At 30.7% G+C, this 16,619-nt stretch overlaps 1 protein-coding gene across 2 annotated transcripts in view; it reads left to right on the top strand.

Annotated features, from left to right (window-relative positions):
* The window catches only part of LOC100914430 (ninein), a 103,939-nt gene that overhangs the window by 10,896 nt on the left and 76,424 nt on the right, over nucleotides 1–16,619 (top strand). For both annotated transcript variants that reach the window (XM_031952924.1, XM_031952925.1), the window contains exons 2-3: nucleotides 1,908–2,111; nucleotides 15,262–15,343. In XM_031952924.1, coding sequence (XP_031808784.1) covers nucleotides 1,929–2,111; nucleotides 15,262–15,343 — 265 coding nt within the window. In that variant the 5' untranslated portion in view covers nucleotides 1,908–1,928. The remainder of the gene's footprint in view (nucleotides 1–1,907; nucleotides 2,112–15,261; nucleotides 15,344–16,619) is intronic.

Raw genomic sequence — 16,619 nt, 5'->3', positions numbered from 1 at the left:
TTTTCCTTAGAGAGCAAGGAGATGTGCACTCTAATAAATTTAAAAGTCCAGTGATCTGCTTCCAAGTTACCAACAATCCTTGCTTCTTTATTAACCAAACTACGCATTCCGCATATTTCCCTTGGGGTGGGGGAGACTCTTTTCTTAGTATTTGCCCCATTTTAGCTAAAAAAAAGGAAGTTTACCCTTACCCTTCCTGCTTGTCTATTTTTATACTTACCCTATTTCCAGGTCATAGGAACTTCTCCACTGAACTCATGATCATGCCAGTCTAACTGCTGAATATAGGTCTTTGTCAACATGTTCAGGCACCAAAATATAATGTTTGGGCTAGCTTTCTGGAGGTCCTCTGGTCTCAGCAGGATAGACACCTTGAAAATAGACAAGAATAGAGTTGAAGGTCTTTATTATCTCTTATGTCATAGTCTGACCAGTCTCTTCCAGCAATCTGACAGTTGGACAGTCTCAGTCTCCCTCCCTGACTTTGTCCCTACTTTAAATACCCTATTACAATTACATCATTATATTATATTGAGCATGTGTAAACCATTACATCACCAAGCTGAGTACTAAGTATATATGTGAAGTAGAGAACAATCAACTTATCAATGGAGTTAACCTTTGTTTCAGGTATACTTCTCCAAAGTTCCACCCTCTACATCTCTGTATTAATCATATTTGTCATTTCGAATTCCATTATACTCATAAATCATTTTATTTAACCATTCCCCAAATGGATAGGCAAATATCTTTGTTGTCCTTTGTTACCATAAATGCCTTATATAAATACATTTGTTCATAGAGACTTTTTTTATGAGTGACATACCTGGAGTATTTGCCTAGGAGTAGAATTTCTGGGTCAGAAGATATGGATATCAAATTTTCTTATGCAGCAAATTAATTGTATAGATATATATACATATATTGGGGTTAGCATATTCTTTAACATATTTAACATGTATTTATCTACCTGCTATCTAGGGGAAGCGGTAAGGGGAAAGAAGGGAAAATTTGAAACAGAAAGTTTTGCAAGTGTCAATGTTGAAAAAATTACCTATGCATATATTTTGTAATTATAAAGCTATAATAATAATTTTTAAAAATTTAAAAATAAAATAAAATTACAATGGAAACCGAAAAAAAAAAAAGAAGATAATAGATATTTTATTTGCATGATATTGATGTGAATTGTTCTGGTTTGCTCACTTTATATAAATTTTCTTTGAAACTCTTGCTTTCATTATTTCTTCCAGCTTAATAGTATTGCATTCTATACAGATGCCATGATTTGTTCTGCTCTTCCCCAATTTATACTCCTTGTTTTAACATCTGTGTGTATATTTATAATACATAACATCTATTATGTATGAATATTAGTGTGTGTAATATTTCCTAAACTCATAGGATTAAGTACAAAATTATGTTGTTTATTTATAGCATAATACACAGTTAAGCCAAGTAATAAGTAATTTTACAATATTGTACAGCTGTAAGAAAGATAATAGTCAAAGTAACCATTAAATCCTTACTAAAACTGCTGGTTCTTTTTTTTTTTTTTTTTCTGGTCTCTCTCCAGCCATCACAAGTCTTTCCAGAATAATAATCAACAAGCTTTTTTTTTTTTTTTTTTTTAATCTATGTCAATAATTTCAGTGCAGAGACTGTTGTATAAGCTCTTCAAGGGAATCTTTGTACTTGCTACTTTTTCTGGCATAGAACAGGTCTTACTAAATGCTTTTTTGATTGAATGACTGATTAATAAGGAAAATTATAATTTTATATATTAATATTATTAAATCAGCTGATTAGGCTATCAGGGTTATTAATTATTGTTATAGTATTAGAATATTCAAAAGTGAATGCTAAAACATTCAATGAGTTTTTCTTATTTCTTTTGTCATGTTTAGGTCAGGACAGTGGGTTATGGGATGGATGAAGCAGAGCAAGATCAGCATGAAGCTCGACTCAAGGAGATGTTTGACAGTTTTGATGCCACTGGCACTGGGTCTCTGGGCCAGGAGGAGTTGACAGACCTCTGCCAACTGCTGAACTTAGAAGAAGTGACATCAGCACTACAGCAGACACTGTTTCAGGATAACCTCTTAGGCAGGGTAAGATTTGGAGAGAGGCAGAGGATTAGGAGACTTTGGATTGTGGGGTGTAAATGTAGACGGAAGATCAGTATGTGTTGCAACTTGTAAAAGAGGTAGATGCATATGTTATTGGTGGTTAACATTGCTGTTTATAAGCCACTTTATCTCTATAAGACTCATTTTCCTCATTTCTAAAATGGAAGTAGTAACACCCAGTCGTAATTACAACAAATAGTTGTTATTGTTACGTGTACACTGAACAGTAATTACAATAGAAGAAAAGGAAATGAACTATCTTCAAGAGTAAAGGGAAAGGGGATGTCCAAGTTTCTATCGTGATTTCTTTTATCCTTTATGAACTCTTCTTGACTACAGCTATTTTATTGGGCTTGTACTAGTCAATTTTGGAATTGAGATGTTCACTGAGAAGAGAAAATTCATTAAGAATACTGACATTTATATCTGGAATTTGGTTATGATTTGTAACATCTGACAAACCTACGTCATATGGATTGTTTCTGTAGTGGAGTATAAATTAAATACCCATTCTCGATGAAAAAATATATAAAAGTATGGGAAGGTAGGTAATAAGAGCTTTGGCATAATATATCATTCAGAATGGAGCAAGATTTCTCCCAGATATATATATGTGCATTAATGCTAACCAAATAGTTTGACTTATCTCTTGAATGTAATTGAGATTATAGGTGCAGAAGGAAGGTATTTCTTTTCCTCTGGTTTTGTCAGAGTATGTGGAAGGGTGGTTTGGTTTGCTTTGATTTGTGAATGCTGTCAATATTTTTCATTTAAAAATATACTTTATTATATTATAAAAGATGTAAAAATTGTAAGCAATACTTATAATGCAGCCATTGAAAAGAATCTAGTGAGAATCCATTTTTCCCCCCTCAGGTTCATATAGTAATTAAGTAACAATTTATTCTTTTTTCTCCCTTTGGTGAGGGAATTGGGGCTAAGTGTCACAGTGTCACACAGCTAGTACTTGTTAAATATCTGAGATAGGATTTGAACTCAAGTCCTTCAGGGCTGATGCTCTATCCAGTGAGCTATCTAGTTGCCCCAAGTCTAGTTTTATTACTAAATTTACTGCACCAATAGGAAAAGGGTAAATTCTCCAAGGATACATTATCAAATAACTTATCATTTCTGAATTTTTTAATTCAATGTAAAGGATGTGCATTTTATAATATTACCTGTTTCCACAATAGTAAAAAAGGAAAACATGAAATTTTTTTCATTTTGAAAACTCAAAACAGTTTTTGAATAAGATTTAGAATTTTTCACATTAATGTCATGTTCAGATTTTATTACATTAAAAAAAATAGTCCCTACAGTTTATCTGAAATACCATTATTTTGAAATACAACTCACATGTCAATATGTTCCAATTCATTACAGTCATTTTTTAAATTGTCGGACATTTGTTTTTCATTTTTTACTTTCCCCAGTATGAATACCAACACCTGTTGAGACTGGCTTTTACCATGTGGTATAAATTGCGTTGTATCTTTTACCAACTGAAAAACTTCCGTTCACAACTTCCTCCTCCATTTTTTCTTCCTCATCCAGTCAAAAAAGTGATACATAACTCTTATTGGTCATCAGTCAACAAACATTTAAAATGTTTACTATGAGCTAGGGACTACAACAACTCCAATCAAACACACATCAAGTTGAAATTAGTATATTGAGTGTGACATTGTCATGAAGTTTGACTTTAATAATGTTCATGTACCATTAATGGAACTTCAGTTATAAAATAAAAACCTAAATAAATCCCCATTAATTAGTTGCCTATCCTACTTTTTTTTTTTTATCTTATAATAAGCAGCTTCATTTAATATATGTTAGAATTTAGGACCAAAAAACTTTTTGTTTCTTAGGGAAGTTGTCCTAGAATTGGAGTAAATGTGCAACCGTTTATTTTATTATTATTATTTAAAATATTATTTAATTAAATATTATTATTTGCAATGATAGTTCTATTTATTTAGTGCTTCAAAGGTTTCATTTAGGTTTCAAAGTCCCTTACAAATATCATTTAATTACAGATTCTACCATTATCCCCAATCTACAGGTTAGGAAACTGAGGTAGGCTTAATTGACTTGTCCAGGTCACACATCTAGTAAGTGTTTGAGACCAGATTTGAACACCAGAGCCAAACTGTATGTTTTGTGTCAGCTACGTAAGATTTGCAAGTTACTTTACATAAGTTATCCCATTTAATCCTCAAAACAATTGCTCAAAATAACAGTACACCAAGACATTAGCTACATTTGAAAACTGAAAAAACTTGAGGCTTAGTGACTTACCCAGGACAACCAGCAAGTACCAAACAGTATTTGAACTTAGTTTCTTAAAGACTTTGTCTAGCATTTAGCCATTAAGCCACCTAGGATCATATGATATCCTAATAGTTTATGATAATAAAATAGGGAAGCAGAATCATTGACTAACTTTGTAAAAACTTGATATTATAAGTTATCTGCCCATTACAATTGACATTTTCATTTGAATAATGGATATGTTCAATAGCATGATATTTACTCTGGGTCTTGAAGATGATGAAATTCAAATAGATCTGCCTAATTATATTGTAGTTTTCACTTAAAGTAAAGCTACCTTGAAATAATATTTTACACTTTCCGAGGAGTTGTATAATTCTGTACAGATGATTCTGTAGTGTTGGCCATATGTTTGTATTTCAGCCTACGTGTTCTTTTTAAATTTGTTTTAAAATAATGAGGAAAAAAGTTTAGTTAGTATGCAATGAGTAAAATATGATCTATGTATGAAAAGATATTTATGTAAATTGACATATAAAGGTACTTTAGCTGGCTTTTATAAAGATAGATTTGTTTTGTTAACACACATACATAAGAATACAACGAAATTACTCAGATATAGATAAAAGTAATTGGAGAAATATTAATTGCTCATGAATACACCAAGCTAATTCCACAAAAATGAAAACATTGTCTAATTTCAATGACATATCAATCAAGCCAGCCACCATTATTTAAAAAGCTAGAATAAAAAATAACAGAATCCATTTAGAGATTCTCAAGGAAATTAATGAAAAAAAATTGAGGACCAACAAGGTAAAAAAAATCTATTTTCTCTTTTCCTCACAACCTCTCAAAACAAAAAATAGAAATAATGTAGCTGAAATAAATCATTTTCAGTTTTTCCCATGGTTTGGAACACCAAGAACCCATACGTGGTAAAAGTTCGAATTGTTGTCTAACCCTCTGCTCAGCTAGCAGGAAAAGATATCTAAGAGACAAAATATATGAGACAATAACAGAGACTCTTTAAAAGAAAGAACCCAAATACTTGTAAAGTTTTAATCCTATGAAAATTACCAAGAATAAAGAAAGATTAAATAAGTATGAGGATCATGAACCAAGAATGAAAGGTTAAAATGGAAAGGAAGGGAAGATAAATAATGAAGAGAATGTAGGAAAGAAATCCCTTCTAGTAAAAGATACAGAAAATGAAAATGTGAAAATGTAGAAAAGAAAAAGAAGGATTACACTTGTTTAACTAAAAGGGAAAAAAAAGGAAAGAATTAAATAACCAGATGAAAATAAGAGGAAATAAAAAGGGAAGTGATAAAATTCCCAAACTAGAGTAAAGGGTATCAGATGCAAGATGGAAGCCAAGGATAAGGGTGAGAGAACAGTTGGGAACAGGTCATTTTATTGAAGATTAAGCTAAAATATTCTGCTTACTGTGGAAGAAAGAAAAAATAAGTTGGAAAAAACTCTTAACATTAGAGACAAATGGAAGTACAAAATAAAGTGAATTCAAAACAAAAAAAAATTTTAAGAAGTCATACAAAGAATAAAAACAAGGACCTGGAAAAAGATTTATTATGCATTAAAAATTAGGGGTTATAATCATGCTAGGAGAAAAAAGCAAAAAAAAAAAAAAACATTCAAAACATAAAACAGAGACAAGGAAACTCCATAACATTGAAAGATACCGTAGAAAACAACATATTTGCATCCAAATTCATAAAGGAAACATTAAAATAATACAAAAGTGGCAGGGAAGTTTAATGTCAGTGAAGTTAAATAAAAAGATAAATATGAAACTGAACAAATTGCTGAAGAAATTAAAACTAAAAAGCTTAAGACAGAAAGAAACAATGAAATGAAAATGACAATTTTAAGTAAAAATAAACAAACATAAATCTAAAATGAAAAAGGAGATGTTAAACATTGAGGTAGATGAACTAGAAAAATTCCTATAGAAATGATAAAGCTAAACGCCAGTTTTTTGAAAAAACAAATAGGATTGATAAGCTTTTGGTTAATCTGTTTAAAAACAAGAAGGTAAAAATCAGATCAATAAAATAACAAGTAATAAAGTGAAATCACAACAAAGCAAGGAGAAACAAAAAGAAAAAATCCTTGTAACAAATATGCATAGATAGGCTAAACAAACAGTGATGTCCAGAATAAAAATGTCTCAAGTATTTTAAGAGATTATGATCTTTCTGTCAGGATAGGTAATATTGGATAGGTAATATTGTATTTTATCTGTTTTCTGCAGTCAAGATTGGTCATTTTCTCTTTATAGCATTTATTTTAATTTTTTAATGAGAGGATAGAAGTAGATAGTTTAGAAAACAATTATTAATTGTATGAATTGAAATATGAAAAATGATCCAAAACATTCATCATAAAAGAAATGGAAATTGGTTTTCCCCAACACCTTGCAAATTGACAGATGATAAAAGTTGGGAATAGTCAACTTGGAAAGATAATGGAAAGAGGAATACTAACCCATTGTCAGATGAGTTGTGAAAAGGTCCCTTGCCTATGCTTTGTGCAAGGTTTTTAGCATAAGTGAATGTTGTGCATTGTCAAAGGCTTTATTTTAATCTAATTGAAATTATCATGTGGTCTTCTGTTTTTTGGTTTATAGTATATTTTATTGTTTTCTTAATGTTGAAATATTTATGCATCCCTGACAAAATCCACTACAAAAAGGGCTGCTACAAACATTTTTGCTGTTTAATTCATCTATAAAATACTTTTAACTGTTAAAAAATCTTGCTTCATTTCTTTTAGAAATTCTAGTTGTGTCCAAACTGTGAAGTGTTTTTGAGTCATTCTCTTTATTTTTCAGATTTTTACTTTGGGTATTATTGTCTTCATAACAGCTCTTTATAGTGTAATTTTTGTTCTGTTTTTGTTTATTCATGCTTTTTTTTTTGGGGGGGGTGAGGCCTCTGGAGTTAAATGACTTGCACAGGGTCACACAGCTAATAAATGTTAAGTATTTTGAGGTTAAGTATTTTGGACTCGGGTCCTTCTGATTTCAGGGCCGGTGCTTTGTCCACTTCACCATCTAACTTTCCCTTTGGTTTATTCATTCTTCCACTGTTAATTACAGTATAGAATGTTGTTTTAATGTCATGCTTCTGGATAGGATATCTAGATTTGGATCTGTTTTAGTCTGTTTGGAGCCTGCTTCTTATTTCTTAGATTGTGAAATTGTATTTGTGATACAATTGTGATATTGTATTTGATATTGAAAGTTATAGGAAGCCATGGGCATGTAGGAAGGAACACTGGTTGAACATGCATTTTAGGAAAATCAGAGGATGGGCTGGAGTAGTGAGAAACTTGAAGCAGACCAACCTACCAGTGGACTATTGCAATGATGTAATAAAGGATTGCATCTGTTGAAATAGTCAGTGGTTTTGTTATTGACAAATTATGGTTAAAATTATGTTTCTGCTTTTCTTGTTGCTGAACTAGTTCTGTGTTCTCTGTGCACTCTACTCAGTGTATCATTTTTGTGCTGTAATAATGATATAAAACTAACATTTTTAACATTGCTTACTGGTTGCCAAATACTATGCTAAATGTTGGTCCTCACAACAATCCTGAGGAATGGATGCTAAAACTTGAGGCAACAGAGGGTAAGGTCAAATTTGACCTCAGGATTCCAGGTGCTTTATCCATAGTGACACCTATGTTGCCCTAATTTTCTTGCTACTGTTTTGTTGACTAATAGCTAATAAATGTTTTATTATTTTTGTTGATTGTAAAAGGCTTTCAGATATTTTGATTTTCATTTCTGAAGAGTAATTTTAGAGATATATTATTCTTTCATATGGTTATTAAAAACATACAATTCTTCATTTGAGAATTATTCATATAAGGCCTGGAGAGACTTACACGAACTGATGCTGAGTGAAATGAGCCAGGACCAAGAAGAGTTCATTATATACTTCAACAACAATACTATATGATGACCAGTTCTGATGGACCTGGCCATCCTCAGCAACGAGATAAACGCTGTAAAGTTATCCATGCATATAACCTGTAAATAAAAGGCTATTAAAAAAAAAAAAAGAAAAAAAGAGAATTATTCATATTCATTGACCCACATCCATTGGGTCTTGTATATTCCATTCAATTAATAAATAATAATAAATTTTAATCAGCAAGATTATCAGCAAGAAAATGTTTAAATAAATAGGAATAGATATTGTGCCTATGATCCAAATATACCATAAAAAAAAAGACCAAGGTCAGGCAATTTTTACAACTATATATAAGGGGAGAATGATCTTTAAAAATTTTTTTTTCTGACCCCTTTATCCCTTTCCCTTCTAGGTAAAGATTATGGAAAGAAAATTATTCTACTAAATACCTTATATGACACAAATAAAATCTTAATATCTAAGCTAGGGAGAATTGAAACAGTACTATAGACCAATTTCCCTGATGAATGTTGATGCACATTTAAAAATAAAATACTAACAATCAGATCCCAATAGTATATTACAAAGATCATATACTATGACTAGGCTGGATTTATACTAGGAATATAGCACTGCTTCAGTTCTACAGAAATTATAAACTTATTTGAAACTTTTAGACATGACAAAAACAAAAAAAAAGTCACAATTATTTCCATACGTTCAGAAAAAGCTTTTGAAAAATATACACGACCAATTCCTGTTAAAAACACTAGAAAGCACAGAAATAAATAGGGCTTTTTCTAAAATAAGTAATTTATCAAGACCAAAACCAAGACCAGTTATTATGCTAGAAATGCTAGCTATCATAATATGAAAAGAAAAAAATATTAAAGTCAAAGAAGAAAGCAAAATCACCCTCTTTTTGTGGATATGATTATTGTTTACTTGAAGAACTCAAGAAAGATAACTTAAACTATTTGAAACTTAACAACTTGCAAATTTCAGATATAAAATAAACCTGACTTCCTTTAAATCTTAGCAAAAGCCCTCCTTTCCATAAGAAACCTTAGAAACTTAATGGTTTCCTTCTGAGTTTATTATTTATTTGTGTATAGTTGTTAGCATGTTATTTCTCTCATTAGACTTTGAGCTGGGAATATTTTTTGTGGTTGTTGTCTATAATATTGTGCTAAGTATTAGGGATATAATACTTAGCACAATATTATAGAGTATAATAGAGAATAAAGTAGGTACTTAATAAATGATAAGAGTCCTTTTGTCTCTTGTTTAAAAAGACCAACAAAAGAATTTTATTACAATGTTGGATTGGGAGTCAGGAAAATTTTATATTAATGCTGCTTCAGACAAGCGCTACACAAATCACCTAATCTCGGTCCCAGTTTTTTTTATCTATATAATAAAAATAAATTTACTGTAATAAATGATATAACATGCTTTACAAACTGTTAGCCATTATTATTTGTGTTATACTTACTATGGTTGTCATTATTTCCCTGGTAGTTTTTATTTAGCTGTCTTGTACTTCTATTGTTTAGGATATTTACAAGTTAAATATTCTCAAATCTGTTGGTTTTTTTTTTTTTTTCCCATTAGTAAGTAGGCTTAGTTTTATAGGGTATGTAATTTTCAGTTGAACTTCATTAGTTTTTAGAATATATTATCTTCCATAAATTCTATGGGGCAATTTTTTTTCTTCATATTTTAAGATCTTTCGACAGCTTAAAGTTTAGTAGTTTAAGGTAGTTTAAAGCATGTTTGTATTCGCTTGTTTTGTATGGTTGTATGGAAAGAATCTTTGGATTCTTTTCAATTATTTGTTTGCTGTGACCACAAATTTTGGACAGTTTTACTTTTATCATTTCCTAATTAATGGTATTGAACTTGTTTTTTAAAATTTGTCATGATTTTCTGGAATATCTATGATTCTTGTGCATTTCTCTTCCTGATTTTGAAGTCACTTGCTTTGATTTGTTTAGTATTGCTTGTGTTCTTTTGATATTTCCCTTTGTTTTTCCTCTATTACATTTTTATCCACTTAAGTATTTTAGTTTTTAAAATCCATTAATGCCTTTTTCACTAATTTAGAGAAATTATTCATTATATATTAATCAGTTGTTTTCTTTTTTGCTTTATCTTGTAGAGCATTAGGCATTTATTTTTTCTTATGTATTTAATGTTACAACTTTTATTTGTTTTCCCCTGCCGTCTACTTACTATCTCCTCCTTTTCTGAAAACAATCCTAAGGGACAGTCACTACTGAACTATATATGCTTTCCTCCCCACATACAATCCCACATACAAACTTAGAAATTATTTTGTGCTCCTAAATAAAGGGAGGGACTCTATAGTGAGTACTCTATATGTTGTACTCGATACACTGATATTTCTGTAAAGTACTTACTCTACATCTAGCACATAATTTCTTGTGGAGGAGGGAAGGTAGGAATTTGGAGGACTGAACATTTTTAGAGAAAGTGACTTTGATCCACGATGCCATGTTTTATAATTATGTATTTACTACTGTGACTAGCTCAAGATAAATGTATTATTGCTTATATTAATAGCAATCATTGAAAAGGGAGTGATCACTCCATATAAATATGATGATGGTTTGAACCCTAAATCCTATTACTCTGAATAGGAACTCGGAGTCCCATGGATTTAGGAATCCAAATAGGCAAAGATGGAAAGGAATTTGGAGAAAATGCCAAAATATTCATTTCTCATAGTCATAAACAATAAACTTCTTTGGCTTTCTCTCCTTTCCCTTTAATGTACTATTTTTCCTCTTGCCACTTATATGCAGGTTAGGAAATTCAGGGCACAAGACAACTAACCTCTTAGTTTATATCTGGGACAATAGGGCTACATTCTCATGAGTAAAGTAAGGAGAAGAGTCTATTCTCTGCCTATTATGTTTGCAGATTTTTTTTTTTTCCTGGAAAAGGTTTAAGATTAATAGGTTGACATAAACTGACAAAATAATCATGTTCCATGTTCAAAGCTTTAGCATCATCTTTGACTCCTTTTTCTTCACTCTGCATATTAATTTAGTTGCCAAGTCTTGCCATTTTTGTATTAATTCTTATAAAACCAATTATTTAAAGCATTCATTTAAAAAAATTTGAGTGCCAAAATTCCCTTCTTTTGTTTTCCCCTTTCCCATTGAGAAGGCGATCAATTATATTAGTCATATTGCAAAAAAAAAAAAAAAAAAGCAAAAAAATAGAGAAAAAAATTATACTTTAATCTTCACTCTGATCTCTGGAGATGGATGACATTTTTCATCATGAGTCCTTTGGTTTGTATTGTATCAGAGTAGCTAAGTCTTTCATAGTTGATTATCCTTACAATACTGTTTTTATTGTCTACAATATTCTCCTGTTCTATTCATTTCATTTTGTAGCAGCTTATATGAACTGCTTTTGCCAGATTTTTCTGAAATCATTTTCTTCATTTCTTATAGCACAATAAATCATGTACCAGCAAGTTTGTTCATTTCCCTGTTCAGTGAACTCCATTTGTTCTCTATAATCTCTATGATCCCATATAAATTGTTCTGTTTCACATTTAAAGCTCTTCCTAGTCTGGTCCCATTCTAGCTTTAATATTTTTACTCATTATTTCCCCTTCACACACTTCATATTTAATAATAAATCAATGGAATGGACTAGACAAGGAAAAAACAAAAATAGTTGAACTGAATATTACCCAATGTATAATAAATCCCAAAACATGAATTACCTAGGAAAGAACTCCCTATTTGAAAAAATTATTGGGAAAACTGCCTGACAGAATGTAGATGTGAATCAATCTCTTATGTCATATCATAATGAACAGAAAAGCTTAATATTAAGTGAGCTTAATATTAAAGATCTTACCACCTTGTAAAAAAAAAAAAAAGAGAAGGAACCGGGTATCTTTTTGCCACCATGGGTAAAGGGAGGGGGAGAGAATTCCTAGAAAAGCAAAGAATATAAAATAGATAACTACAGTCACATGAAATTGAAAAGCATTTATTTGAACAAAATTAATGCCACTAGATAAAGAAGGGAAGTAGTTAGTTCACTAGGAAAAAATTCTCTATATCAAGTTTCTCAGTTGAGGATTTGATATCTGTGATATATAGGTAAACATGAGAAAATTAAAATATCAATATGGAAGTGGTCAAACAATATGAACAAACACTTCTCAATAGAATTACAAACTATTAATAATCTTTTTGAAAAGGCAATTGAGGTTTAGTGACGTGCCCAGGGTCACACAGCTAGCAAGAGTCTGAGGATGGATTTGAACTCGGGTCCTTCTGACTTTAGGGCTGCACCATCTAGCTGCCCCTCTAATTTTCAACAAGTCTGTTTGAGTTAGGTTCATACTGACTCTACTGCTAGTCATAAATCACAAGGTACTCAAATATAAAAAGTCCTAAATAGAGCAAATAGTAAATCCAGCATTTTTTGTAGTAGCAAAGAAATGGAAACAAAGTTGATGATAATATATTGGAGAATGGGTAAACAAACTGGTATACAAATGTAAGAGAATATGAAAAATACATAGAATTATAGAGTTATGTGAATTTATGTAGATGCAAATAAGAGAATGAGTGAAACAGTATGGGAAAATGGAAAGATATAAAAAAATACTTAATCCTGGATAACTTTAATGACTGAATTTGGTAGTACTTAAGTATCCTACTCCCTTTTTGTAGAAGTGGAATCTTATTGGTACAAGGTAATCCATGTACTTTGAGATTAGTTTGGATAGTTTTGTAACTTTTTTTTTTTGTCCTTTAAAAAAATTAATTCTTTATTTCAAGGAATTTCTTGCTGGGTAAGGAATGGAGCATTAATGTATTGGAATGTAGGATATCAAAAAAATTGGGTTGACTCATCTCTGCCACTAGTGTGTGTGTGTGTGTGTGTGTGTGTGTGTGTGTATGTGTGTGTGTGTGTGTGTGTGTGTGTCTGTAAAGATATAAAGTAGTTTAAACTTGTGTTTACTCTAACAAAACAAAATGGATTAATTGATGCCAGGCGACCGTGCCTTAGGTCCTTAGGTAACTTCTTAGGTCCATAATTCCCAGTTGAAAAAAAGTGATCCCCAATTTGGAAGGATTTTTTAAAAATTTAATCAATTAATGCCTTTAAAATATGTTTTTTTTTTTTTACTTTAAAAAGCCCATAAGTACAAAGATGGTATCATTAAAAAAAAACACATCCCTAGTTGATTCAAGCAAGTAAAATCCAATATTATTAGTTTGAGACAGATAAGAGTTGTGATTCCCCTTTTCTTTTTAAGGAAATCTTTAGTCACCTGATTAAAAATGTATTGTTGAAATGTTAAATTTTGAGTAAATTTCTTGTCTTTTCAAGTGGGCAAATATATAGCTCATGTTAATACTTAAAGGACATATTAAAAACAATAGTTAGGAAGGTAGTATATCTATTTATACTCTAGGAGGATATAACTTCTTGCTTCCTCATTCTCCCAGCGGAGATGGAGAGTTCCTTGGTAAGGAGTATCAAGTTGGTTGGGACTCTGAGAAGTTAATTGATTCATCTAAAATATCTAAGGTCAAAAAATAGGACTTGTGTCCAAGTCTTCCTTAATCTAAGGCTATTCTACTCTACACTTATCCAAACCATAGTTTTATAAGTATTATAAGTAGAAAATACTTTGTTTTGTGATTAGTACATCTTAAAAACCCCATTTTCAAAAAAACAAAAACAGAACCTCATTTTCACTTTCATATTGACAACCACACACATTATAAAATTGTTAATAATTATTCTAGAATTAAAGTGGTCTATCCTAGGTAATTCTATCCTACAATATGAGAATTTTATGTTTCCCTCTTTTTCAGATATGAGGTTACATAATTTAACTTATCTACAGTAAAAATAAATTTGATAACGGTAAAAATTCCATAAAAGTTTTTGGCATTGAATGTAATATTAGCTCTTATTTCTTTTATTATTATTATTAATATTATTATAGCTTTTTATTTACAAAACATATGCATGGGTAATTTTTCAACATTGACCCTTGCAAAATCTTGCGTTCCAAATTTTCCCCTCCTTCCCCCCTCTCCCGTAGATGGCAGATAGTCCAATATATGTTAAATATGTTAAAATATATGTTAAGTACTATATATATATATATATATATATATATATATATATATGCTGTATATATGTATACATATAGTATAGTATATATATATAGTATATATATATATATTGTATAGTATACACATACATATTTATACAGTTATCTTTTAGCTCTAATTTCTTGATGAACTTCCTTTTCAGTTAGACAATTTTATTTAAAGGAACTGAAGAAATAGTTCTAAAATAAATGCTCTTCTTGTTCATCTATGTTTACAGAATCCTCAGACTGAAATAGACCAAGAGAGGGAAAAATCTATTCTTTGCTTCTAATCATTCAAATCATTTGGGAAAGATAATTGCTTTTTCACTCAATCTGAAAAGCAGGCTAAAATGATATCACTTAAGTTATTCTAGTATCTCACAATCCCTAAGGAGGTTTCCCTTATTTTTTCTGCTATAGTTTGTGCCTACTTACCTTAAACATAAAGAAAAATGGAAAACAAGATAAAATAATTTTTCTAATATTGCAAAAGGGGCTTTTTTTGTTTTTTATTTTTGCCAAATGACTTTCTTTTTAGCAAATGGGGGAAATATCTCTTTTGAAACTAATGGTAGAAAGGTTAAAAAGATAATTCTTTTTTCCCTCTCCTATATTTAAGAAAAAATCGGGGAAAAAAAAAACAAAAACAAACCCAAAGTAAAGAGAAATTGTGACTTTCTATAAACCTATTATTTATGTGCTTGTTTATTCTTTGGATGGCAACTTAATTCAATTTTTTTCCACTTAGGTATACTTCGACCAGTTTAAAGAAGCACTAATACTTGTTTTATCCAGAACTCTGTCCTTTGAAGAGCACTTTGAAAAACCAGGTGGGATTTTTTCTATATTGTTCCACATTTCCTTTTCAAACACTGTGTTTAACAAGAATAATTTATGGAAGTTAAACTGTATTGCTAACAACTTATGGAGGAAGTTGTATCACTTATGGAGGAAGAAATAATTAATCTTTTCCCCTAAATCAGATGGTATAGAAATAATTCATTCTCAGAATAGAGTTGAAGGAGCTGAAAGAGGGCTCAAACCAGTTTCCCTTCTACATCATGGCTTTTCCTTTCGTGTTTCAATGTATCATGTGTCAGCACAAGAAATTAAACGGGAGTTTTGTGGATACTAAAGACTACAGGGGAGGATCAGCAGATAACAGAGCCTGTGACCAAATAATTAATCAAAATTGTCAATAAGATGTTGTAAATATCTATAAAAGAAAAAAAAAAGATTTCTCTGGTACAAAGGGAGGGTCAAAAAATTTTACTTGGGTACTGTGCCCTTAACGTTTATAATATAGAAGGATAACTGTACTGTCACATAAGCCACAAGAAACTTTAGTAATTTAAGCAAGGAGAAATAGAATCAGACTGCTCTGAGAACTATTCAAATCCTATATGATACAGCTTTACATTTCATAGATTTAAAGAAAGTAGTAGTAGTAGTGGGGAAATGTCGAGGATATTGAGGTTTCTATATGTATATTCTCTTTACATTCCAACATATTAACCTCACAAATATTGTTGTAGCTTCATTAAAATGTCTTTGTCATATAGGTTCTGTCACGTTTATTCCAAGATTGAGTTGATCTGCAGCATACATTGGGCAAATGAAATTATATTTTGGATAGGATGTTTCTTAAGAGAAATTTACCTTGAGATGATTGTATTTATTTATTTATTTTTATGTTCTGTGGAACAGCTAAACTTTAAATAATACTCAAATATTTGGAGACTGGAACTTTTGTATTAAAAATTCTTTTTTTAAAAAAATTTAAAAAATTTTTTCATTCTTTTTTTAAAAAAGCTTTTTATTTATTTTTTTGCTAAGGCAATTGGGGTTAAGTGATTTGCTCAGGGTCACACAATTAGGAAGTGTTAAGTGTCTGAGTCCAGATTTGAACTCTGGTACTCCTGACTTCAGGGCTGGTACTCTAGATTCACTGCACCACCTAGGTGTCTCAAAAAGCTTTTTATTTTTAAAACATGATGCATTGATAGTTTTTTCTCCCTCCTTCCCACTATCCCCTCCCCTAAATGGCAAGTAATGCAATATATAGCCAATATATATTAAACATGTGCAATTCTTCTATATATAGTT

Source organism: Sarcophilus harrisii, chromosome 2 (genome assembly GCF_902635505.1).
Source record: "Sarcophilus harrisii chromosome 2, mSarHar1.11, whole genome shotgun sequence".
Lineage (NCBI taxonomy): Eukaryota > Metazoa > Chordata > Mammalia > Dasyuromorphia > Dasyuridae > Sarcophilus > Sarcophilus harrisii.
The sequence above is the reverse complement of the archived record's forward strand: the minus strand, read 5'-3'. Positions and strand labels throughout refer to the sequence as shown.